The sequence below is a fragment of the Phacochoerus africanus genome, chromosome 4 (assembly GCF_016906955.1).
Source record: "Phacochoerus africanus isolate WHEZ1 chromosome 4, ROS_Pafr_v1, whole genome shotgun sequence".
Lineage (NCBI taxonomy): Eukaryota > Metazoa > Chordata > Mammalia > Artiodactyla > Suidae > Phacochoerus > Phacochoerus africanus.
The window spans coordinates 50,454,565-50,480,510 of record NC_062547.1 but is presented as its reverse complement, the minus strand read 5'-3'; the positions used below and the strand labels follow the sequence as shown (position 1 = coordinate 50,480,510).

The 25,946-nt window shown below is 53.4% G+C and overlaps 1 protein-coding gene across 6 annotated transcripts in view; it reads left to right on the top strand.

Annotated features, from left to right (window-relative positions):
- The window catches only part of AMPD3 (adenosine monophosphate deaminase 3), a 52,716-nt gene that overhangs the window by 20,496 nt on the left and 6,274 nt on the right, over positions 1 to 25,946 (top strand). For all 6 annotated transcript variants that reach the window (XM_047776304.1, XM_047776303.1, XM_047776301.1 and 3 more), the window contains exons 3-12: positions 5,223 to 5,427; positions 6,641 to 6,803; positions 10,152 to 10,371; positions 12,307 to 12,436; positions 17,643 to 17,837; positions 19,537 to 19,668; positions 20,645 to 20,808; positions 22,048 to 22,174; positions 23,604 to 23,767; positions 24,766 to 24,886. In XM_047776304.1, the coding sequence (XP_047632260.1) occupies positions 5,223 to 5,427; positions 6,641 to 6,803; positions 10,152 to 10,371; positions 12,307 to 12,436; positions 17,643 to 17,837; positions 19,537 to 19,668; positions 20,645 to 20,808; positions 22,048 to 22,174; positions 23,604 to 23,767; positions 24,766 to 24,886 (1,621 nt within the window). The remainder of the gene's footprint in view (positions 1 to 5,222; positions 5,428 to 6,640; positions 6,804 to 10,151; positions 10,372 to 12,306; positions 12,437 to 17,642; positions 17,838 to 19,536; positions 19,669 to 20,644; positions 20,809 to 22,047; positions 22,175 to 23,603; positions 23,768 to 24,765; positions 24,887 to 25,946) is intronic.

Below are 25,946 nucleotides of genomic sequence, written 5' to 3'. Positions count from 1 at the left end.
GACTGGATTAGGTGTCTCCTCTGGGATCCCAAATTAGCCAGGCATCTCGTCATACCAGCCATGCTGTATGATGATGGTCTATTGAAATGTTTGGCCACTGACACCAGCACATCTCAGCCTCTGGAGTCAGCGGAATACTTTACTGCTCTGCCCTCCGGGAGCTGACACATGGTTATTTATCGAATAAAGTGGAGTTCATTGTGATCTCCTGGCTGTGCATAGTTGAGAGCCTTCAGTAAAAGGGCAGTGGGCAGCAGGCCCCTTGGAGGAAGCTCCTCTTTGGGAGGAAGGTCCTATGGTTTTTTTTTTTTTTTTTAAAGGTCTTTTTAGGGCCACACTTGCGGCATATGGAAGTTCCCAGGCTAGGGGTCCAATCGGAGCTACAGCCACAGCAACGCCAGATCCAGGCAGTATCTGCAGCCTACTCCACAGCTCATGGCAATGCTGGATCCTTAACCCACTGAGTGAGGCCATGGTTCCTAGGTGGGTTTGTTTCCGCTGAGCCACAACAGGAACTCTGGCCCCAGGGTTCTTGACTAAGGTGTCTAGGAGCTGAGAAGGGCTGGGGAGAGGGGTGGGGTATGGGTGGGGACACAGAATGGCAGACAAGGGTGCCATAGCACGAGTGGGGACAGCAGACAGGTGCTGAGAGATGCCATAATCACAGCCCAAAGGAGCAGGGCATGTCCTTGGGTTGAGGGCCTGGTTGGGCAGGAAGGTTCTTGTGGCCCAGGAGGGAGGGTAAAGCTGTTCTCTGGCCCTTTGGGCCCCTGGGCTTGGCCTGGAGCTGGTGCTTGCATGGCCCACACCCTGCCAGGTCTTTGGCAGAAGTGAGTTTCTGCCAGATGGACATGTGGGTGGGGGAAGGAAGGGGCGGGCCAGCTGTGGCAGAGCGAGCTGGCTTACTCTGTGTCCCAAGAGCTAACATGAGGTGCAACAGGTGGAACTGTGGACAGACAGATCTTGGCCCATCACAAGGAAGTGCTTTCTAACAGTGGCAACAGCTCATGTTTTGTTCACCTTGTATTTACGTGCTTAGCACTGGCCTGGCCCAGAGTAGGTGCTTGGTAAATGGTTTTTGAATAAATGATTGACAGCGGATGTTTTACTCAGAAATGGAGTGAGCTCACTGTCGCTTGAGGTATTCAAGCAAAGGCTGCCTTAGTGAGAGGATTGGGGCGTGTGATCTGTAAAGCCCTTTCTAGCCAGGACACTTCATGGTTCTATAATTCAGAAAAAAGCTTATGATAACTTCTTCATTCTCGTGACACACGTGGAGCTCCAGCAGCTTTGGGAGAGAAAGAAGGACAGATGTGTGGACATACACACGCATATCTGCAAATTCTTGGTCACTCAGTTGCCCCTTTGTGGCTGAGCCTCAGCAGTACCGAATGGATACTAGATATGGGTGGTTGACAGAACTTCTAAAATGTCCCCCAAGAGGTGTCTTTCCCTAATCTCCAGACCCTTTAATAGGATGAGACATCGATCCTGTGATTACGCTGTGGTGTGTGACTCTGGACCTGAAGATGGGGAGGTTATGAATGGGCCTGATCTGATCGCTCGCACCCTTAGTGCAAGAGAGCTTTCTCAGCAGTAGTGAGGGAGGATTCCAAGCACCAGCGCCAGGCTCTGAAGACAGAGGGCGCTATGTGTGAGAAGCAGAGGCCTACTCTTGCCCAGTAGCCAGTGGGGAACCTGGGCCAGTCTAGGGCCATGTGGAACTGAATTCTGCTAAACACCTGCATGAGCTTGGATGTGGACGCTTCTCCAGGATCTTCTGTTAAGAGCCCAGTGTGGATAACCCCTTGATTTTGGCCTTTTGATACCTTGGGCATAGAGTTCAGCCACGCTCACTTGGATATCTCACCTCCTGAGCTGTGAGCCAGCAACTGGGGGCTTGAAGTCACCAGGCTTCTGGCATGCGTAGCACAGCCGCAGAAGATAAGCACAGGGCCCTTTCCTGGAGCTCCATTCTTCTTTTCTCCTTCCTTCCTTCCTTCCTATCTCTCTCTCTCCTTCCCTTCCTCTCCCTCTGTCTCTCTCTTTCTCTCTTGCTTTGCTTTGCTTTTTAGGGCCACATGTGCGGCATATGGAAGTTCCCGGGCTAGGGGTTGCATCAGAGCTGCAGCTGCCCTCCTACACCACAGCCACAGCAACTTGGGATCCAAGCTGCACCTGCGACGACCACCACAGCTCACAGTAACGCAGGATCCTTAACCCACTGAGTGAGGCCTGGCATCGAACCCACATCCTCATGGATACTAGTTGGGTTTGTAACCTGCTGAGCCACAATGGGAACTCCCTCCATTTAGCTTTTCTAGTTTTCGTGGAGACAAGTTTGGTGGTTAATGCTGGTTTATTGCAAGCCCTTGCCCATGGTTGATGAGGAGTTGACCCATCTGTTGTCAAACCTGTCCATTGTCCCTGCAGAGTCAGAGCTCCCAGCCCATGGATGTCCACATGTGACCTTCTGGGGCTCACCTCAAGTCCAAGGCTGGAGCCATAATGGGTGTCTTTAAGAAGGTGAACTTGGGGACACAGCTGGTGGGTACTGGTGTCTTCTCTGTGGCAGAGGAATATGGATGTTTCTTGGACAAGCCTGGTGGGCTCTTGGCTTAGGCAGCCTTCCAGCTTTCTGATCATGGTTGGGTTATTATTATTTGTCTTTTTAGGGCCACACTCCATGGCATATGGAGGTTCCCAGGCTAGGGGTCAAATCAGAGCTGCAGCTGCTGGCCTACACCACGGCCACAGCAATGTGGGATCTGAGCCATGTCTGTGACCTATACCACAGCTTGCGGCAATGCTGAATCCTTAACCCATTGAGCAGGGCCAGGGATTGAACCTGAGTCCTCATGGATCCTAGTTGGGCTCGTTACCACTGAGCCACGATGGGAACTCCTGAGTTATTATTTTTTAAAGCCTTTTTAACCTGTTGTTCACCTTAGATGTTACCTGGGTTCTTTCCTTATCAGGACTGGTCCTTAGGCAGCATTGGCTGAGGCTTGTGGGGGTTAAGTTGGCATGGAGATAAAGATAGTGACCTAGCAGGCATGTGAGTGACACAGGAGTCAGGGTCTCATGGGGCCTGTCAGAACATGAGAGGGAGCCCAACGTAATGGCTTTTCCTCTAGGTGTGACCATCCCAAAGATGCCAAAGTGGGAACCTCATTACTCAAGGTGAGCCTGCCTCTGAGGAACGATTGAAAGGCATCAGTTGGCCTCTTTCTTGGGACAAGATGCTTGACTCAGCTCCATGTGATAGATGGAGGGCAGGCTGGGGAAAACCTGGGCTGGAGGTTCCTGGAGTTCAGCCTGGGTTTCCTGAATAACCTAGTATTTAAGGGCAGGGCAAAGACAGACTTCTGATAAAGGGGCTGCCTCCATTTTCCAGGTAGAAACAGCCTTGTCCTCAAAGAGGTGATAACACACGTGGGTGGATAGTGACCAGAGAGCCATGGCAAACATTGGGTGTAGAGAGAGGTCAGGGAACTGTAGTTCCTGTAAATTGGCCATGGATCAGTGAGGAGAGACCTGGCCAAGAGCCAGGAGGAAGATAGCTGGTTTCGGGTGAGTCATGAGGTCCGTTTGGAGATAACCAATTTCTCCACACCCTGTAGATGTCACTGGTGCCTGGAGAAGAGGAGGGGATTTTTTGGGCTTTGGGGGCAGGGAGTGGTCACAGTTGCTCTTGAATTCTTGGCTGGAGGCTGGAGGTTGGAGGCTCTGGTTGTGCCGGGCTAGTTGGCCCACTGCTGGGCCCTCTGGTCAGCTGGTTTCTGGCATTGCTGGGGGGCTGGGTTCCCTCAGAGGCAGAAAAAGACATGGGAGAGGAAGTGCTGAGGTCCTCACCTCCCGCTTGCCTGACTTTCTTCCTGGGGATCCTAGGACTTGGGGTGGTGTCGTTTGAAACATTACTAATTAGTTAACCAGGAAGATGAATGTTCCTAAGTCAGCATTGCAGATAAGCATGAGCTTGTGGCATTTGAAACCAACCTTGCACCTGCTTCCCCAGGAGTTTGTGAAATCAGCCTTTGGTGCCAAGGTGACCAGTTGAGAGGACTGGAATTGATGCTGATCAGTTCCTTTCCCATAGCAGATCTGTGCCTGCCCAGAGCAGCCAGGAAGGCACATGTCAGGCTGCAGGAAGGAGCAGCCAGGGTGACAGGCTGCCAGGGAGGTGGGGTGTGAAGGGCTAGCTGCCACCTGGCCATGACTTTGTAGAATTTGTTTCCCATCCCTGGTCCCCTGAGTCCTCCTTATGAAAACAGGAGGTGGGACGGGTTGATGGCATGAGCTTTTCTGGCTCCAGTGCCCCCGTTTTCTAACTCTGTGAAATGCACGGTGATTATCTGAGACTCTGTGTACTGGGACTCAGGGTCTGGCTTTATCTGAAGACAGCATGCTGGTTGATTTGACATGGTCCTCACCTCGTCTGCCCTCAGAGTTAGACCCCCACAGATCAGTCTTCCCTCTGTCTCCTGAGACATTTGCCTACTCTGATGCTCCACGCACCCTTCAAACACAGCCCACAGCAGTTCTTAGTGACCACAGGGTGCCTAGAGTATTGCATGCAAGGAGAGGAAGGCATGAATAATTAGAAACTATTTTGGGGGTGGTGGTTGTACCCTTGGCATATGGAGGTTCCCAGGCTAGGGGTCAAATTGGAGCTGCAGCCTCCAGCCTATGCCACAGCCACAGCAACACAACATCCAAGCCTTGGTCTGTGGCCTACACCGAAGCTCATGGCAAAGCCAGATCCTTAACCCACTGAGCAAGGCCAGGGATCGAACCTACGTCCTCATGGATGCTAGTCAGAGTTGAGAAATTTTTTTTTTTTTTTAAAGGGCTGCTTCCATGGCCCTAAAAAAAGTTGCTGGGCTTGGGGTTGAATCAGAGCTGCAGCTGCCAGCCTACACCACAGCCATAGTCACACCAGATCTGAGTTGCGTCTATGACCTACATCGCAACTCACGGCCATGCTGGATCCTTAACCCACTGAGGGAGGCCAGGGATCAAACCCTCATCCTCATGGCTACTAGTCGGGGTCGTTACCTCTGAGCCACAACAGGAACTCCTAGAAACTTCTTAATAATGGGTCCAGCACTAGTGATTAATCAGAGTCAAATTGTCCTGCCAAGTCCAGAACAAAGACTCTTTATCACTCCCCCCAAATTACCTGCTTCTATCTCTCACATTTCCTTGCCCTTGACTTTTAGAAAGAAAAGTTTTAAGATGATTCGGTCCCAGTCTCTGTCTCTGCAAATGCCGACGCAGCAAGATTGGAAGGGACCCCCAACAGCCAGTCCGGCCATGTCTCCTGCAACCCCTGTGCTCCCCGGAATCACTTCCCAGCCCACGCCTGCACTGTATGCCATGCCCGAGTTCCAGCGGGTCACCATCAGCGGAGATTACTGTGCTGGGGTAAGGCGACTCCCGCTCTCTGAGGGCTCTGTGCTCCAGCTGGTACCTCCCTCTGCTGCATCGCTCATCCCCTCTTATAAACAACTGTCTGTGTAGCTGCTTGTCTCCCTGAGCATGTTCAGGTTTCTGCCACACGCGCTTTTCCCAGCAGACCAAGATTGATGAGCCCCCTGGAAGGGGGTAATTTATCTCATTCATTTCTGAGACGAGGCCGCTCTGGGAAAACAGAGCATCCTTGGACTTTGGAAATCAATCAGATCAGAGTCTGAAGTTTGACTTTGTCACTTCCTGTGATTTATTCTCTCTGGGTCTCCGTTCACCCAGGTGCGAAAGAGCTTGCAGTGAGGACCAAATGAAATCTATGGCCAGGGTCTGTCCCATAACAGATAAGCGCTTGTGGACGGGGTGAACTGGGGCGATTGCCAGTGGAGTCAGAAGCCTGGGGTTGGCAAAGTGGCAGACTGAGCACACAGAAGTTTTGGTCTTTCCTTCTGAAGGACCCAGGTATTTTCTTAGCTGAAAATGATGATGCTCACCCTCATCAGGGATGCGGTCCAGGCTTTGCCACTTCATTTGCTGGGTGCAGTAGCAGCTGCCTTGAGGTTCAGTCTGCAGCACTGAGGCTGGCCCGGGGTGTGCAGGCTGGAACACCTACCTCCGTTTCATTGGCCCATCCCTCCTCCTTTGTTGGGGTCCCCCAAACCACCTCTGGGTTCCATGATTTGCCAAGAGGACTCCTAGGACTCAGCGCATGGCTATACTCATGACTAGGATCTGTTGCTGTGCAAGGATGCAGAGCCAGGGGAGCCAAGGGAAGAAGTGGGTGAGAGTCTGGAGGAGGCTAATGTCAAGCTTCCCAGGAACCCCTCCCAGTGGAGTGGCCAGAGCACAATCAGTTCCCTCTGCATTAAAGTGTGACAGCATGTGTGAAACTCGTCTACCATGAAAGCGCATAGAGACCCAGCGCCTGAGGTTTTACTGGGGCTGGCTGCACATCTGCAGAGCACACCCCTGCATTCCAGGTTCCTAAAAGGAATTGGGTGTCCAGCATCCACTGTACAGACCACTTAAGCACAGGGAACCACTGTGCCCACTGTGGTGGGAATGCCTGCCCCCCAAGCCCAAGTTCCGAGCTGCCAGCCAAGGGCCGACCTTGTGGTAGATCTTGGTAGGATGGTGGTCTCAGGCCTGCTGTGGGAACCCTTTTCTGCAGATCACTGTGGAGGACTATGAGCAGGCTGCCAAGAGCCTGGCCAAGGCTCTGATGATCCGGGAGAAGTATGCCCGGCTCGCCTACCACCGCTTTCCACGGACCACAGCCCAGTACCTGAGTCATCGGCGAGCAGACGCTGCACCTCCAGAAGAGGGGCTCCCAGGTATGGCGCTGTGGCTGCAGGTGGGATTCCAAGTGGTGCACAGCATGGGAGTTGGTCAGGACTTTTCCCTGGTTGGATATGTTTCCCCCTGATGGTGTTTTAAGGGCAGAGCCCTGGTATTGGCTTCTCCTACACTGATTTTTTTTTTCTTTTTAGGGCTGTACCTGAGGCATATGGAGGTTCCCAGGCTAGGGGTCCAATCGGAACTACAGCTGCAAGCCTACACCACAGCCACAGCAACACGGGATCCAAGCTGTGTCTGGGACCTACATCACAGCTCACGGCAATGCCGGATCCTCAACCCACTGAGCAAGGCTGGGGATTAAACCCTCAACCTCATGGTTCCTAGTCAGATTCGTTTCCACTGCACCATGACAGGAACTCCCTACACTGATTTTTTTATTTGCTGGCTCCCCCCAGGATGGATTCTGGGTACATTGTGTGTCTTGCCCTGCGTTGAGCTGAGCTGTAGCATTTAAGAGACAGAGAAGTGAAAGACAGTCCCTGATCTTGGGAATCCTCTAGGGAGACAGGCAGGCTCCTGCTGGAGTTTAAACACATGCAGTAAATGCCACGCTGCTGGTGGGGTAGGTGGAGTGGGGGTTAGAGGAGAGAAGAAGTTCCAGGGCAGGGGAGTCTGGAGTCAAACACACCTGCCTGCTGATCTAAGCTCCACACTTTCTTGGGCAAAGAAGGTATTTCTCCAGACTTCAGTTAGCTCGCTCCTTCCTTCCTTCCTTCTTTCCCTCCTTCCCTCCTTTCCTCCTTCCCTCCTTCCTTCCTCTCTTTCTCTCTTTCGTTCATTTTTTAGGGCCGCACCCTTGGCATATGGAGGTTCCCAGGCTAGGGGTCAAATCCAAGCTGTAGCTGCCGGCCTATGCCAGAGCCACAGCAACGTGGGATGCGAGCCGAGTCTGCGACCTACACCACAGCTCACAGCAACACCAGATCCTTAACCCACTGAGTGAGGCCAGGGATCGAACCTGCAACCTCCTGGTTCCTAGTCGGATTCATTTCCACTGTGCCATGATGGGAACTCCCAGACCTCAGTTTCTTGATCTGTAAAATGGGAATACTAATAATATGTATCCCTTGGGCCTGTTGGGAGGATGAGATGAGAGAATGTGAAGTAGTGAGTGTGGTCCTGGCACCTAGTGTTTGATAAATGGTAGCTATGTTGATGCCGTGGAGTTTGGGGAAGGAGGGTTTGGAGAAGGCAGGAAGGCTTCTGGTGGAGTCTGTTTGGCTGGTGATGGACCCAGGAGCAGCAGAGGCTGTAATAGGAATGAAAAGAACAGGAAACCTTGATCTTGAAAGTTGGTGGTTGAGGGGATCAGATGAGGGCCCTGTGGTCTGTGCCAGCTCCCAGGACCCTGGCGGCCCCCCTGGGTGCTGGTTGGTGCTAAGATGCTCCTGTCTCTGACTGCCTTGAAGCTCTGGACCTGGACTTTGGGTATCTCTTACCTGCTAGGGCCCTGGGTAAATTGCAGCCTCCTGGGACCATTTCCTAGACTATCCGAGGACAGTTGGTCCCATCAGCCCCACTGTTGGCAAGAGCAGGCAGGAATGACCATCAAAGGTGTGCTTTATTTTATTTTATTTTTTTTTGTCTTTTTAGGGCCGCATCCACAGCATATGGAGGTTCCCAGTCTAGGCATCTAATTGGAGCTGTAGCTGCCGGCCTACGCCAGAGCCACAGCAATGCCAAATCCGAGCTGCATCTGCAACCCACACCACAGGTCACAGCAACCCAGGATCCTCAACCCACTGAGCCAGGCCAGGGATCGAACCCGCAACCTCTTGGTTCCTAGTCGGACTCGTTTCCACTGCGCCACAACGGGAACTCCAAAGGTGTGCTTTACACAAACCAGAGTACCCAGTGATCCTGGGCGTGAATGTGCTGAGATGAAGGTCGTGATTTCCCCCAAGTGCTAGCACATGTCAGGGACTCTCTGCAGCCATGCCTGATGGGGTAATGTCAGTTCCCAGCTGTCTGTTGCCTCAGCCCCTGTGACTCTCACATCTGTTCCAAGAATACTGACGGGGGATGCCCAGGCCATCACCCCGCCTTCGTTCCTTCCTTTGATGAGGATTCCAGGGTTTCCTGCTGCCTAGGCTAGACCCTAATGGGGCTGGCAGATGTGCAGAGCTGAAGCCCCCTGGTTCCACTGCAGTTTAGCGTAGCCTGGTCCTTGGCCAGAACAGAGCTTTTCGAGAGTCAGGAAAACCCACTCAGAGAGTAATGCGATAATGCCTAGGATGTATTACTGTTTACAGAGCATTTTTCTTTACCTGCTACTGCAGCCTTCACAGCAGCCCATTAAAGCAGTGGTGTCAAGCTCAGCTGAGCAGACAGGAGCAGGAGACAAAGTGGTTTGCTCCAAGTCTCGTGACTAGGAAATAGCCAGGAGGCCTTTTCTGCCTCCTGTGGGCTCACAGCCTGGGGACAGACAGCTCTGTCACTGGGGGAGACAAGCTCCCTATTCTGTGATTATTGGCGGGGTGGGAGGGGGAGGTGGCTTATGCATCTAGGCCCTTGGCCACCCTGGACTCAGGAAGATATAGAAGCTCAGGGACAGTTATTCCCACTGGGCAGTCCCAGGTCCTCTCTGTACTCTAATTAGGAGAAAACACAGCCACCCTTTTTAATAAGCCTGTGTCCTGGAAGTACCCAGGAGGCTGAGGCTTATTTCAGTTAAATTAAAAAACTGTCTTGTTGTTTCCGCTATGGCACAGCAGGTTAGGGATCTGGTGTTGTCTCCATTGCTGTGCAGGTTCAATCCTTGGCCCGGCCCTGTGGCTCAGATTCAGTCCCTGGCCTGGGAACTTTCACATGCTGTGGGTGCAGCAAAAAAAAAAAAAAAAAAAAAAAGTCTTGAAGTGCCAGCCTTGTGCCAGGGACTGTTCTAGGAAATGGGGATACCAATGAACAATATACTACCCAAGATAAAGAAGAGAATTTGGGAGTTCCCTTGGTGGCTCAGTGGTTAACAAACCCGGCTAGGATTCACGAGGATTCGGGTTTGATCTATGGCCTCGCTCAGTGGGTTAAGGATCTGGTGTTGCCAATGAGCTGTGGTGTAGGTCAGCAGCTATAGCTTCGATTCCACTAGCCTGGGAACTTCCATAGGCTGTGGGTGCAGCTCTAAAAAGCAAAAGAAGTTATTTTACATAGTGGTAAGTGCTAAGCAGACAAAATAAGGCAGGGAAGGGAATATGAGATGTCAGGGCAGGTGGGGTGGTTGGGTTTTAGACCAGAGGGACCAGGACAGGCCTCACCAGAAACATGACTTTTGAGCTCCTGAGGTCAAGCAAGACACTTGGCCCTCACTCAGTGCTGTTTTGCAGACTTCCACCCACCCCCGCTGCCCCAGGAAGACCCTTACTGCCTGGATGATGCTCCCCCGAACCTGGGCTACCTGGTCCGCATGCAGGGGGGCATCCTCTTTGTGTACGATAACAAGAAGATGCTGGAGCGCCAGGAGCCCCACAGCCTGCCCTACCCCGACCTGGAGACCTACACAGTGGACATGAGCCACATTCTGGCTCTCATCACTGATGGCCCCACGTAAGCCAGCTTTCCCCCGAGTCCACATCTCTTTTTAGGGGTGCTATTCTGGGAAGGGACTGAGAACGGCCTTTCGCTCTGGGCTTTCCTTCAGCTGAACAATCCCAGAAAGAGAGGGGTGTCTCCTCTCCCCTGTGCGTTGTGGGTTTCTGCATCAATTTTCCACCACGGGCTGGCTTATTCTTAGAGTTGGTATTACCTTCCCCCTTCTGCATGCACAGGTGTTAAGCTTCTGCTTGCCAGTGGCCACCTGTGCACCTTAAATTGGTGTCACCAACCCCACCCCACCCACCCAAGCTGCCTGCAGACTTGTGGAGAGTCACAGCCTAGAGTGTTATCGGAGGTGGTAGAGGAGCAATGAAGACCATTGCTTCTGGTGTTGCATTTTTCTATGTTTCTGGAGGGGAGAGTTCAGGGAGCCTGGGAACTTTGCGCCACGACCCCATGATGCTCATGGGCTTGGTTTGAACTAACCTGGCAGGGAGCTGCCTTCTTGAACTTGGGTAAGCACCTAAGCTAATTAGTGATGGAGGCTCTGCTGGTTGGGCCCCGAGCCTCCGAGAGGCTGTGCCATGAGTGCCCAGCCAGGACTGGGAGTCCCGGGGAGGGAGAGGTGCTTGGCATGGCTGAGGCACGTCTCTCTTGCCTGTCTTTGGGGTTTTGCTGCGAATGGGGTCTCACCAGTTTCTAAGGGAAAAAGAGTAGGCCCGGGAGGTGGGTGGCGTGGGTCTTGGTCCTCGGGGATCAGAAGGCAGAGCCAAGACCTGGCAGAGAGAAGGGCAGTTCTGGGAGCACATCGCCACCAATGTGAGCAGCTTTTAGGGGAAGCCTTGGGGATGGGGACTATTCCAGGAGATGTATGAGCAGGGGATGTCCTGTCTAGGAGGCTGTCAGGGTGAGTGCTCCAGGGAAGAGACTGGGTGAGATGACCTTGGGAATGAATCCCTTCCAACTCAGCCTCTGCTACACTCTGCTCTGGGGTTCATCGTGGCAGACAGATGCTGGTGCTGGCCCAGGGTTGGCAGCTGCTCTTTATGAAAGTCTGAGTGACTGGATGCCAAGGGGGCTCTGTATATCTGGGGACCCACAAGGGAGCAGGGTGGCCTGAATCAGGGCCGAAGGTTCTGTGCGGCTGTGGGCACAAGGCACGTGGCCAGGCACCTGGGCTGGGTATGGGCTGGCAGTTGGCCGAGGACAGCGAGTGCTCCCATCCCCTGTGGCCTTTGCCACTGGTGGGGACATCAGTCCTTGCAGAGATTTCTGTCCTGGTGACAACCATTCCTATGTTCCTCAAATGCCCGTGATACACAACATCTTCCTCTCTGAAATTGCAGAGTTGAGAAGCGTGTTCAGGTCTCGGGGTGTGGGGAGGGGGGATGGCATCCAGTCACAGGGTGGGTTTCTGCAGTCAAGGTGGGCAAGGCACGCCTTAGGTTTTGACTTAGTCCCGATCTTTTGGGCGGAAGTGAAACTCCTTTCAAGGAATTAAAAGTGGCTGAGGATAGATGAAAGGGCTGAGGAAGGAAACTTTCATCGAGCCTCCGCTGTGCTCAGAGTTGGGCCCTTCATGCACAGAAGCCAGCTTAACCCTTGCTTCAGTCCTGGGTACTGTCACTTCCATACTTGTTCACGCAAGGCCAAAGCTTGAGATTAATTGCCTAAGCCCATAAAGCCAGAAGTTGCACCTGTATGAGCTTGTAGAGGCAGCTCTCTACTGCCCCCTATCGACTCTCCACACATTTCCTAGAGCACCTGGCTGCACCCTTGGGCCGGGTCTGCAAAAACTGGCCCCTCCTCACCCCTCCCGCTCTGGCTCTGTCCTCACCTTCCATCCGAGGGTGGGTCAGTCCCCACAGACACAGGACGTCTCCATATTGGAGCGCTTGAGATGTGACTTCTCCTCAATGGTGGTTTCTCCCCCTTCCCAACCCGCAGGAAAACATATTGTCATCGGCGACTGAACTTTCTGGAATCCAAGTTCAGCCTTCACGAGATGTTAAATGAAATGTCTGAGTTCAAAGAGTTGAAGAGTAACCCCCACCGAGACTTCTATAATGTGAGAAAGGTGCGTTGGCTGGGCCAGTGCTCAGAGCCCCCCTCCCGGACCCCCCTGGCAACCCACTGGGGTGCCCTGTGCCAGTCTGGGGCTGGTCCCCCACGTGGCCTTTCGTGGCCAGAGGTGTGTGATGTGTACATGCAGGAGGAAGACTGGCCAGTTGCTTCCCCTGCATGGGGCCAGGCCTCAGATGGTGCTTGGTATGACTCTAGGTGGAAATTTTTGCCCATGTTGTATATCTTTTGGAATGTGTTCTCTTCCTGGAAAAATAGGGCATTGTCTATTAATTGATTATAAAAGTTGAGACCAGCCTACTTTTAAGGTAGAAAATATATTATTATTATTATTTTTTGGTTTTTTAGGGCTGCACCTGTGGCATATGAAAGTTGCCAGGTTAGGGGTCCAATGGGAGCTACAGCTGCCAGCCTACACCACAGCCACAGCAATGCCAGATCCAAGCCACATCTTCGACCTACAGCACAGCTCACAGCAACGCCGGATCCTTAACCCACTGAGCAAGGCCAGGGATGGAACCTGCAACCTCACGGTTCCTGGTTGGATTTGTTTCCACTGTGCCACGACGGGAACTCCTGAGAATATATTAAATTTATCCTGGGTCCAAAAAAGCTATCAAGACCTCTTTGGACTTCGGAGTTTGTGGTTCTCCCTCCTCCTGGATATGCTGTATTTGAGGAAGAGCATCAGACGTGCTCCCCTCTCTGGCCCTCCCCTAGAGTGCTTGAGCCGCCTGGGCTCAGGTGCCTGCAGGGGCTTCAGTTGCGGCAGGTGCATATGTTAAACGATCACCAGCTTTTCCATTTTCTTCCATATAACTAATATACTGCAAGCCTGGGATCTGTGCCAAGCATGGGGCATTTGATGTTAAATAAGAGTCACTTCCGGTGCACGTCCAGTTCCCAGCCTGTTGTTATTGGTGTGATGCGTGTGTGGTAGGGTGTCTTGCAGGAAGAGGCTGGGAGTTGACTGAGCTGACTTAGAAGGAGTAGGGGAGTTCCTGTCAGGCTGCAGTGGAAATGAATCAGACTAGGAACCATGAGGTTGCAGGTTTGATCCCCGGCCTTGCTCAGTGGGTTAAGGATCTGGCGTCACCTGAGCTGTGGTATAGGTCGCAGACTCGAGGCTCGGATTTGGCATTGCTATGGCTCTGGCGTAGGCCAGCAGCAACAGCACCAATTAGACTCCTAGCCTGGGAACCTCCATATGCCGCGGGAGTGGCCCTAGAAAAGGCAAAAAGGCAAAAAAATAAAAGACAAAAAAAAAGTGGGGTCGGTGGATGGGGGATGGGGGAGTGATAGCTCAAGGGGGCAGCAGGTACAAATGGTGGGAGGGAACAAGCCTGAGACAGGAGAGACCTGAGGTCCTGGGCTCAGGGGGGAAGGGAGAAGGTAGCAGAGAGCTGTGGGGAGTGAACCCTCAGATGTGTGTGAGGTTCTGGATCATGCAGGGGCCCTTGGTTATCGGAGGCAGGCAGGGCCACGGCAGTGTCCAAAGCTTACCAGGAAGGGTGGGGGTTTGGCTTTGCCTGGAGGAGGAAGGGCCAAACCCCAGCTGCGTCACCATGGGGCCTTATCACTGCATGGGGCTCTATTCTGGATGCCACTCCTTGAGGACTGCCCCTCCCTGGAGTCAGCTTTGTCAAAGTGGCCAGAGGAGGTTGCGTCTCCTCTGGGGAGCCCAGCTCAGGCCTCCCTGACTACCTGCCTGGGAGCACTCAGCCAAGCTACACAGAGGGCCTCCTCCAGGGAGGCCCCCAGATCACCTCTGCTATTGTCATGGGGTCCAGGGTGGACTCTTACTTGGATGGGAGCAAGAGCCTTATAAGTGTGTTAAGCTTCAGCTCCTGGGCTCTGAGGCTCGTGGTGGAGGATTTCTTGGCAGAGATGAAAGGACGTGTGTCAGACACCACCTACGTGCCATTTTCACCTTCCAGCACCATCTGTTTCTTCTCTGCGATCCTCAGGTGCTCAGACAGGTGGGTGCCTGTCACTGGGCCAGCTCCTCTCAGCCCTGCCCAAATGCACCTACACCCCCAAATGGGTGTCCCAGGGAACTCCTTGGCCTGCCCCGTGCAGCCCAGCCCTCTGCACACATGGGTGCTCTGGGCCTGACTGCTTCCTGCTGTGGGGGGCGGAATCCTCCCTGACTGCAGTGGCTCTGACACTGTTTGCTTCTGGGCTGCGGCCGCAGGGGGTGTTCCTGGGCTAACCAGTGGCCCATGATGTGGGCGAGAGTTCTGGGGTGGACATATTATAGTTGATCCTTGGGGTTACCTGTCACTCTGGGCGTTCATGCGCTCTCTGGAGAGATGGCCTTGAGCCCTGTGCTGTGACATAGTGGCCTGTTCTCTGGCGCCACAGCAGACCATAAACACGGGCCCAGGTCTGTTCCAGGTCAGGCTGTAGCTGCCCCTCCCTGCCCCCTGCCCCCTGGCTGCTTCCTCTTACTCCGGGAGCCTCTGTTAGTGGAAGACGGCTGACTTTCTGAAATCCAGAATGGGCTGGAAGGTGGCCTCCACACTTCCAAGTGGCTGTCAGTGTTGTGCGGGCCGGCCCTGATCATGCTCTGAGGCATGGGCTGTGTGTGGTCATGGGTTGGTGGGGGCGGTATTTGTGCAGATCCCCTGCAGCATCACAGAAGGTCATGGGTTATGGCCCTAGAAGTCCCAACCAGCAGGGTTGTGTAACTGAGACGGTTGTTTTCTGCTCAGAGCTGAGAACCAGGGGCTGAGTGTGTTTGGTGCTTGAGAGTTGGGGAAGATTAGGCCTTTCCCAGTTTAGTTTCAGTGTCATATCAGGGATAGGAAAATAGGTTTTGGATTTCCCATCGTGGCGCAGCAGAAACAAATCTGACTAGGAACCATGATGTTGTGGGCTCCATCCCTGACCTTGCTCAGTGGGTTGAGGATCCGGCATTGCCATGAGCTGTGGTGTAGGTCGCAGATGTGGCTCTGATCCTGCATTGCTATGGCTGTGGCGTAGGCCAGCAGCTAGAGCTCCCATTCAACCCCTAGCCTGGGACCCTCCATATGCCCCCCGCCCCCCAAAAAAGACAAAAGACAAAAATAGGTTTCATCTTCTGTGCTAAACATGACCCCTGGGACTGACCCCCTGAGGCTACTCCCCAAGCTTAGTGAAGCATGTTCTAATTGGCTGCTGTCTGCCATGGGTGTGCAAACAGTCAGTGTTGGCTTAGGGGCCAGGTACTGGCCAGCCCTGTTTCGAAACTGTTTGTTTAGCCCTGGATATTAGGTGAAAGCGAGGGACGCTCTTGGATCTTCTGGCGAATTGAAAATGCTGACCTCCAACGACAGGCTCTTTCACTTGGGCCTAAAATAATCACCTTGGTCATCTTAAAGTTGGGATCAGATGCTTCCTGGATTGGCTGCGTGTTTTCCTCCCTCATCTTGTGACTCATGGGGGTAGGGACAGGCTGCACCCCCTGCGGTGTGTCATTGGTCTGCTGGAGGACGGCAAGAAAGCCCAGAACATGCTAAGTCATGCTGGGCAATAGAGTCCAGCTGTGTCCAGCCGAGCTAAGCCTGGCCAACCTTCCCTGGTGGATCCCACCTGAGCCCAGCCCATCCCTGAGGTGCCTGAATCTGTGTGCTGTGCTTTGGGCGATGTTTTAACCTTTGTTACTTCCCTTCTCCGATGCCCAGTGGTCTGCCTTTCCGGAGGAGTGGCAGGATTCAGGGCAGGAAGGGCCCCAATGAGTGAGTGATGCGGCCAGGGACATGAGCTGGCTGGTAGAAAAGCTCACAGAGGTTCAGTGGATCAAATGTCTGGTTTGGCCTGAATCGGAGATGCCTGGCCAGCTGTGGACAGCGTTCCCTGGCCTGAGGTCAGCCGCCTCCTCGTCCTGGCCCTGGCGGAGTGCCCAATTGGCTGCAGCAAGAGCTGCGCAGTGCGGGCTGGCGGCTGGCCATGCGCTGGTCTGCGAGGCCGCTGCCACCTTCCCCGGGGACCTTGCTCAGGCCCCTTGGGCTCATGGTAGGGGTCAGGATGCTCTCACTGTGACTTCAGACCATCCCTCAGCTCAGCTAGGGCTCTATTTCTTTAGGGCTGGTGGCTAAGGGAATGAAGGTGCTGTGTGTTCCAAGAGAGGCCAGTGGGAGGATTGGGATTTTGTGGAGCATTTGGTGGGCTAGAACCAAGCTATTAGAATCTCCCACCCCTGGCCCATTTCTTTTTTTTTCTTTTTTTTTTTTTGTCTTTTTGCTATTTCTTTGGGCCGCTCCTGCGGCATATGGAGGTTCCCAGGCTAGGGGTCTAATCGGAGCTGTAGCCACCAGCCTACACCAGAGCCACAGCAACGCGGGATCCGAGCCGTGTCTGCAACCTACACCACAGCTCACGGCAACACCGGATCCTTAACCCACTGAGCAAGGGCAGGGACCGAACCCGCAACCTCATGGTTCCTAGTCGAATTCGTTAACCACTGTGCCACGACGGGAACTCCCTTTGGCCCATTTCTTGATCCATGGATTCAATGTCATAGCAGGCTCTGGGGTAGGTGCTGGAGACTTAGATCCATCCATTGTGGTCCCTGCTCTTGAGAGCTGAGTTCCCCATCTAGTGACAAAGGAGACAGACAGTTACAACCATGGATTGGAGGACATATATGGTGACAAGAATGTCCATGCTAGGGTCCCAGGTTGGATAAGGGAAAAACTGATCCATTGTACTTGGGGATCAGGACGGGCTTCTCAATGGAGGAGATCTTAGGAAATTACCAGGTAGATGAGACTGGTGAGGAGGAAGGCAGGCATGCCAGGCTGAGAACACTCGGAGTGGACTAGCACAGTGCCTTGGGGACCTCTAAGTGGGGTGTCCTGGCTGGAGCAGAGAGCCAGGCAGTGGCAAGGGAGACCTAGGTTTGAAGTAAGCCTTGAATCCCAGGCTAAGGAGCTTGAGCTTTATCTCGAAGACTTGGCAGGGCCGGGGGGTGGCGTGGGTGATTTGTTAACAGGAGTGGGATCCATCTCTTGATGCTGTAAGGAGGGGGACTGGGCAGAGGAGCTAGAGGGAGGAAGACCCATTCCAAAGTCGAGACGAGAAATGGGGCAGGAGCTCCAGCATCAGTGGAGATGCTGAGGCTCTGCGCTCTGGACTGAGGCCCCAGCATCCTGATTCATGTTGCCAGAGACATGGCTCAGCTCACGTGCTGGTGCGGGGCTGGGGGGACTGTGTCGCAGGTGGACACACACATCCATGCGGCTGCCTGCATGAACCAGAAGCACCTGCTGCGCTTCATCAAGCACACGTACCAGACGGAGCCCGACCGGACAGTGGCCGAGAAGCGGGGCCGGAAGATCACCCTGCGGCAGGTGTTTGACAGCCTGCACATGGACCCGTACGACCTCACTGTGGACTCGCTGGATGTCCATGCGGTGAGTGACCTTGGCTCCAGGGCCTTACAGTCCTGGTTGGGGGCTTAGCCCCCTGGGAAACAGCCACAGTTGGGCTTGAAGAGGAGCTGGCTCTGAAGGCATCTTTCTCTTCTGGCCATGGGGACAGTGAGAGGTTGTTTGGCCTCACAGAGTAGCAGGGCTGGGAGCAGCTCTGGGACAGGGGAAAGTATGTGACTTGGAGTCAGACAAGTCCCCATTGGGTGATTCCACTTCTGCCCTTAGGCAACTTGTTTAAGTGTTTATTTCCTTGCTTATAAAATGGTGACTGCCACATGTCTTACTGACATTCCAAAGTTATTAAAATACCAAATGAGGTGGGAAGTGGCTATAGAAAACAGTATGGCATTTCCTTTAAAAGTTAAATGTGAAATTACCATATATGCCAGCAGTTCCACCCCTAGGTATGTGCCCCAGATAAGTGAAAGCAGGGACTAAAACACATGCTTGCACATTAGAGCTTTTAGCTGCATTATTCACGGTGGCCAAAAGGTGGACAAAATGCGAGTATCCATCAACAGCTGAATGGATAAACAAAATGCAGACACATTGGAATGTTAGCCCTAAAAAGGAATACAGTGCTGATACCTGCCACAATATGGATGAACCTTAGAAACCTTATGCCAAGTGAAAGAAGCCAGACACAAAAGGACAAACACTGTGTAATCCACTTGTCTGAGGCACCTGGAATAGGCAACTCATAGAGACAGAAAGGAGAATGGTGGTTCCCAGGGGTGGGGAGGAGGGGGTCATGGGGAATGAATGTTTAATGGGTATAGCTTCAGTTTTACAAGATGAAAAGAGTTCTAGAGATGGATGTCAGTGACAGTTGTACAACAAGGCAATATATTTTATAGCACTGAAATACATAAAAATACATTTTTAATTTATACACTTAAAAATAGTTAAGACCATGAGGTTGCCGGTTTGATCCCTGCCGTCATTCAGTGGGTTAAGGATCTGGCGTTGCCGTGAGCTGTGGTGTAGGTTGCAGATGGACTCGAATCTCATGTTGCTGTGGCTCTGGCATAGGCCGGCAGCTACAACTCTGATTAGACCCCTAGCCTGGGAACCTCCACATGCCACAGGCATGGCCCTAAAAAGACAAAAATAATAAAAAAAAATAAGATGGTGGAGTTCCCTTGTGGTGCAGTGGTTTAAGGATCTGGCGTTGTCACTGCAGGGGCTTTGGGTCATTGGTGTGGCGTGGGTTTGATCCCAGGCATGGGAATTTCCATGTGCCGTGGGTGCGGCCAAAAAAATTAGTTAAGATGGTAACTTCTGTGTTATGTAAATTACACCACAATGAAAAAGATCTTAAACCAGGTACTGAAAGAGGCAATGTGGAGAAAGCGCCTTCTGAAGTCTCAGCAGTAGTAGAACACTGGTTATTACTGATGGCTCACTGTCCTCTTCTTACCTTGGTCAGCCCTGCTCCTGGGAGCATGAGGGCCTTCCATCCTCCTTCACAGAGGGCCTCACCAAAGGACCCCAGGCCTGACCACGTGAGGATGCCTGGTCTTGGTCCTGGAACTTTCCAAGCTTTCCTGCAAGAACTGACCCAGGAGGTGTTTTTCAGCATGGCTCATGTCAGGCCTCTTGTGAAGGCCTGAAGCAGGTGGGTGTGTGTGCAGTGGCTGCAGAACAACCTGATCAGCTGGCTGGTGTCTTCGCTCTCCAGGGCCGGCAGACGTTCCACCGCTTTGACAAGTTCAACTCCAAATACAACCCAGTAGGGGCCAGTGAGCTGCGTGACCTGTATTTGAAAACTGAAAACTACCTGGGAGGAGAGTACTTTGCTCGGATGGTCAAGGTAAGTGAGCCCTGGGCCTCTTCCCAGCCTTCTTTGGATTCCTAACAGCATCTGCCCTCGGGGTGGGGGCCCTGCAGGGCTTCCTGTCCTCTTCTTCTTTTTTTTTTTTTTTCTTTTTTAGAGCTGCACCCGAAGCATATGGAGGTTCCCAGACTAGGGGTCGAATCTGAGCTGTAGTCCCTGGCCTACACCACAGCCACAGCCATGCGGGATCCAAGCCACGTCTGCAACCTACACCACAGCTTATGGCAATGGTGGATCCTTAACCCAATGAGCGAGGCCAGGGATCAAATCCGCATCCTTCATGGATACTAGTTGGGTTTGTTAACGCTGAGCCATGATGGGAACGCCTCCTGTCCTCCTCTTCTCCTTGAATCCCCTCCCATTCACCAGCCAGCAGCTCCCACAGCTCCGGCTGTGCTATGTGTGGACAGTGCCAACTACAGGCAAAAAGGAGAGGGTGTCCAGCCCTAGCCGCACTCACGGCATCCAGACTTGCCACTCTGTGTATTTGCTGCCTTCACTGGTATAGGTTAGCCCCATCTGGAGATGCTTTGGCTGCTGGCCTGGCCACCCATGTAACTGTGCAGGCCCAAGACCTCCTCTCCAGGGAGGTGGAGTGAATGCTGACTCACACTGGCCTGAGTGAGTTATTAGTGAGGCTCCCATCTCATCTGGCAGGGGCTGGGGGTATAGTGAAAGGAAGCCCATAGTAATCCATTGGCAGCTGTGACTGCAGCATCTGGAGCTTGTGGTAGCCATAAATCAGGTAGGCAGGGAGCAGTCCTCTGGAGCCCACGAGGTACTGGTCGTACAGCAGAGAAGGCACATCCTGGGGCAAGTTGGGGTGGGGGGCAGATCAGCGAGAGGATGCAGATCAGATCTTCTGAGGCCAGAAGCAGGTGGCTGAGGGAGGGAGCTGCAGGTTCTAGCAGCTGGGGTGCTCTGGGCTGACCTGAGCTCTTCTTGGTGTCAGGAGGTGGCCCGGGAGCTGGAGGAGAGCAAGTACCAGTACTCAGAGCCGAGGCTCTCCATCTATGGCCGCAGCCCTGAGGAGTGGCCCAACCTGGCTCGCTGGTTCATCCAACACAAGGTCTACTCCCCCAACATGCGCTGGATCATTCAGGTGCCCCGGATCTAGTAAGTGAGGCAGTTGCTGTCTGCCTGTGTCCTCTGGGGATGCCAACCCCTCCTGTCCTGCAGGAGCTGCTGAGTCCATGCGATTGTGTGTGTGTGTGTGTAAGTGGCGGTGTGGTGGCTGCTCTGGTGCCAGCCTAGCCTCTCCTCCCCAGGGATTTTCTGCCCTTGGTGGTTGGCAAAGATGTCCTTGTGACACTTAGACTCTGTTCCTTTTTTTTTTTTTGGCTATTTTAGAGCCACACCTGTGGCAAATGGAGGTTCCCAGGCTAGCGGTCCAATCGGAGCTATAGCTGTTGGCCTACGCCACAGCCACAGCAACGCAGGATCTGAGCTGTGTCTGCGACCTACACCACAGTTCATGGCAATGCCAGATCCTTAACCCACTGAGCGAGGCCAGGGATCGAACCCTCATCCTCCTGGATCCTAGTCAGGTTTGTTAACCACTGAGCCACGAAGGGAACTCCTAGACTCTGTTCTTTGAAGAATGTATATGTGCAGATGCCTGGTGGGACGACTGCCCCTCTTCTCACTGTGGTTTAGGATGAACCATCCTTTTGGGTGAGGCCTGGGATATGAATGACCTAGGGGGACCTACATTGCTGACCCTCTGTCTGGATATGACACAGACTACCACTGTCTGCTCCAGTTTGGCAAATGTGGAGCCCCTGGATGGGCTAGGATGTGTGGTTTAGGGGAAGTGAGCTGAGTGGTACAGAGTTGGAGCCCAGCTTACCCTCCAGCTGGAGAAAAGCTCTGTGATGAGCATGGGTAGGTGTTGAGTGTGCAAACCAATCCTTAGTGTTGCAGAACCTGCCAGGAGTTGGGGGTGGGGGCAGGATCTGTGTTGGAATCCCACCTCTGACTCTACTCTGGGTCTTTATTTTTCTATTTATGTCTTTATAGGGCCACACATGCGGCATGTGGAGGTTCGCAGGCTAAGGGTCAAATTGGAGCTAGAGCTGCCAGCCTACACCACAGCCACAGCAACACGGGATCTGACCCGTGTCTGTGACCTACACAACAGCTCTCAGCAATGCCAGATCCTTAACCCGCTGACTGAAGCCAGGGATCAAATCTGCATCCTCATGGATGCCAGTCAGATTCTTTTCCTCTGAGCCACAGTGGGAACTCCTACTCTGGGTCTTTAATGGGGACCCTCTCAGCCTGAGGAAGGGGCTGGGGCAGGTCTCTGATAGGGCAAGGGTCCACCTTAATCACTGAGTCTTTGCCTTCCTCCAGTGACATATTTAGGTCAAAAAAACTGCTGCCAAGCTTTGGGAAGATGCTGGAGAACATCTTCCTGCCCCTTTTTGAGGCCACAATCAACCCCCAAGATCACCGAGAGCTTCACCTCTTCCTCAAATATGTAAGCGTGGGTGGCACCCAGGCGATGTGCCTAGTTGGGTGAGGGTGAGGGAGGAGAGGATTCTAGTTGGGTTGGGTCAGCCTTCTCTTCTTTTTCTTTTTTGGTCTTTTTTTAGGGCCGCCCTCTCAACATATGGAAGTTCCCAGGCTAGGGGTCAGTTGGGAGCTACAGCTGCCAGCCTACACTCCAGCCACAGCAATGCCAGATCCGAGCCACGTCTGCAACCTACACTGCAGTTCACAGAAATGCCAGATCCTTAATCCACTGAGTGAGGCCAGGGATCAAACCTGGGTCCTTATGGATACTAATCAGATTCATTTCCACTGAGCCATGACAGGAACTCCCCAGCCTTCTCGTCTAAGATCCTGTGACTCATGTGCTGTCACTCATGTTCCCAAGATGTGGGGTAGTCTGCCCCAAGAAGCTGGATTTGTAGAATAATGAGCTTGCCATAGGGAGGGGAATTTCCCTTCTCCTCAGGGGTGGCCCTGTGGCTGTGGGTGGGGTACTGGGAAGGCTTGAGGGCCAGTTCTGGGCCTTGCCTGGTGGGACGTAGAGTCAGGAGAGGCGCTATTACCGCCGTGCCAGGCCCTGAGAGTTCAGATGCATTATGGAGCTGGTGAGCACAGAGCAGAATTAAGGTCCCCTGCACCCCAGCCCCCAGACCCATACAGGCCATACTGAGAGCTACACTAGGAACCCAGTCCTGAGCGGCTCTGGCCCGGCTCAGCGGGTGGTTCCCAGGAGCCACGGCTCAGCCTTCCAAGAGGCCCTCTTACGTGGCGCCCACCTCGGCCTGTTTGTGAGGCATCCCAGCTGGTTTCTCATGGCCACACCTGGGACATGCCCTCAGGTGTCCTCCACCTGTAGCCCCAAAGGCTGCAGACCCTGAACTCATTTAGGCTCAGAGCTGGTTGTCTCACATGGGCACACTCCTTACCTGGCCCTGCTTCACTCTCCCTGCCAAGCCCTCCCTCCCAGGGTCACCAAGTGTTAAATCAGCTGATGGGTGGTAAGTGCTTCAAGTGGAGTCTGGCATACAGTGGGGCCATGGGAAATGCTTGTCTCCTTCATCCTCACAGCCGTTGTCACTCTCACTGATGGCAGTGGCCACTGGCCATCCTGCAGCACTGGGTTCCTCCTTGGCGCAGCAGAAGGATGGATGGTGGGTACGGTTGCCTCACCCTTCACTGGGCCTGGCCTGAGTTTCCCTCCACTGTTGCTGCCACACAGGGGCTTGACACTCTCCAGTCTGACTTCCTAGGTATCTCTGCAAGCCCTGGAGGGACAGACTGGGGCCCTGTGCCCACTCCCCATCCCTGGGAAGAAGGTGGCTCAGACAGGCCATGGGGTCCCCTGCTGAGGTTTCACATCTGAGAGGCCTGGCTCCAAGGCCTTGGCTTGATGCAGGACCCCTCCGCCTGCCCAGGTGACAGGGTTTGACAGCGTGGACGATGAGTCCAAGCACAGCGACCACATGTTCTCCGACAAGAGCCCCAGCCCGGACATCTGGACCAGCGAGCAGAACCCGCCCTACAGCTACTACCTGTATTACATGTACGCCAACATCATGGTGCTCAATAACCTGCGCAGGTGGGTGAGCCGGCCCCTGCGCACGTGTCACGCTGGGGATGCTCCCAGGCCCACTGACAGGGCGCATGCCCATAGGGCCACGCCCACAGCAGGCACTCCTACCGCTACAGACACCATCACACCTACAGGGCATGTCTGTGCACACACTTGTCAACACCTACACGTGTGCGTGTCTGGCCCTGATATGACAGATGTAGGACCTGCTGACATGTTCACTCTCCTCCACATCAGCAGTGTTCACACGTGCATCTCTCCCTTCCACAAATCCTGGCACCTGCCAGGTGAAGGCACTGTTCTGATCACAGGACACATGATAGGGAACCAAACAGAGCCCATCCATGCGCCCTCAGAGCTTCCATCCAGTGGTCATGCACGCCCAGGCTCCCCTAGCATGTGCACGCAGACACAGCCCACACGGCAGGACACTGGGCATCTTCCTGCCTCTGCTGGGCCTCCGGGCCTCAGACCTCAGCCTTGGCTGGCACTAGTTTGTGGGTGTGGAGGTTTGAGAGGGACCGTGATTGAAAGGAGATGGCTGAGGTTGGAGTGGGGAGTCCTGGGCTGAACTTTTGGAGATGAGGGCTCAGGTTCAAGCTCCCCTGCTGGCCTGCTCAGTGGTTTCTGACATCTGACTCCACTCTCTGCTTTTGCCCATGTTTATAACAGAGGCTAGACTCAGTGGCTTCTTGTGGCCCCTCCTGCTCTGAAGGTCTATGAATTTGGGCTCCCAGGCCCTGGGGAAGGGGAGGGAGGGGGGTATAGAGGATTAGGCCCTCTCTCTGTTCCCTAGAGAGGGTGCCCTTTGGTTCCGAGGAGCTCTGGGCCTGGGCCTCTGCATGTGGGGAGAAGCAGTTCCCAGGGCATCCTGGGTCAGTGGTACCAAGCCTGCCGTGGGTGACTGTCTCCACTGGGGTGGGCCCTGAGCTAGCAGCGCAGACCCACGGGGCCCAGGGCAGGTGGGCCAGGGGTTCTATTTCACCCCAAGCCTCACTCTGCAGGGAACGGGGCCTGAGCACGTTCCTGTTCCGGCCTCACTGCGGGGAGGCCGGCTCCATTACCCACCTGGTGTCTGCTTTCCTGACCGCCGACAACATTTCCCATGGGCTGCTCCTCAAGAAGGTAAGCAGGACCCTCCCAGCTACCTCCCCTGGGGAGGTGCAGGTGCCTGGGCTCCTACCTGCCCCCTGGGAGGTCCTGGCCAGTGATGCAGTAAGGCCAGGTCTTTTTCTGGGCTGTGTGGTCTGAAGTCTCCTGGTTTCATATTTAATTAGGAAATAATAGAAATATATCACAATTTACATTTTTGAAAAAATGGAGAAATGGGAAAAAAATGCTTATTGCTATTACTTTAATAGCAACAGCATGATTAGCTTCTTAGTATTTCCAATTCCCATCTTTCTTCCAGAGCCTATCTCTAGTATACTCACTAGCATAATGAACACAGATTTTTATTATTTTTTTTTAAGTTTTTATTATTATTTCCCCCAACACAGTTTTTTCCCCCCACTGTACAGCATGGGGACCCAGTTACACATACATGTGTACATACGTTTTCCTCCCATTGTTGTGCTGTGCCGTAAGCATCTAGACATAGTTCTCAGTACTACACAGCAGGATCTCATTGTAAATCCATTTCAAGAGCAATAGTTTGCATCGGTTAACCCCAAGCTCCCAATCCCTCCCACTCCTTCCCCCAGGGCAACCATAAGTCTATTTTCCAAGTCCATGATTTTCTTTTCTGAACACAGATTTTTGATTCCTTCTTTGTTCCTTAACTTTGCAAGCGTTTTTCTGTGCTGCAACATGACATCTGTGCTGCTCGTTCCAGTGCTACTGGAAGGACCACCACCCCTCAGGTGGGCTGTGACTGACTCAGCCAGTCTCCCACTGTTGCACAGAGCCCGTCTGCCTCTTCCTTTGTCAGTAATGCTACTGTGAACTCTATGCATTCTGTCTTCTCCGTAGTTTGAATCACTTTCATAGGAACGATATTTGCTCAAACTCCTCTCCCTCCCTGTTCCCAGGGAAGGTCTAACCACATCATTTCAGGGTTCTGTGTGGGGTGGGTTGCTGCATCAGAAAACCTGTCCAGCCTGGTCAGGTCTGCCCCTTCCCACTCTGGAGGAGCTGCAGTGTTTATGGTCTCAACCTGAATGTTTGTGATCAAAGCAAGAAAACA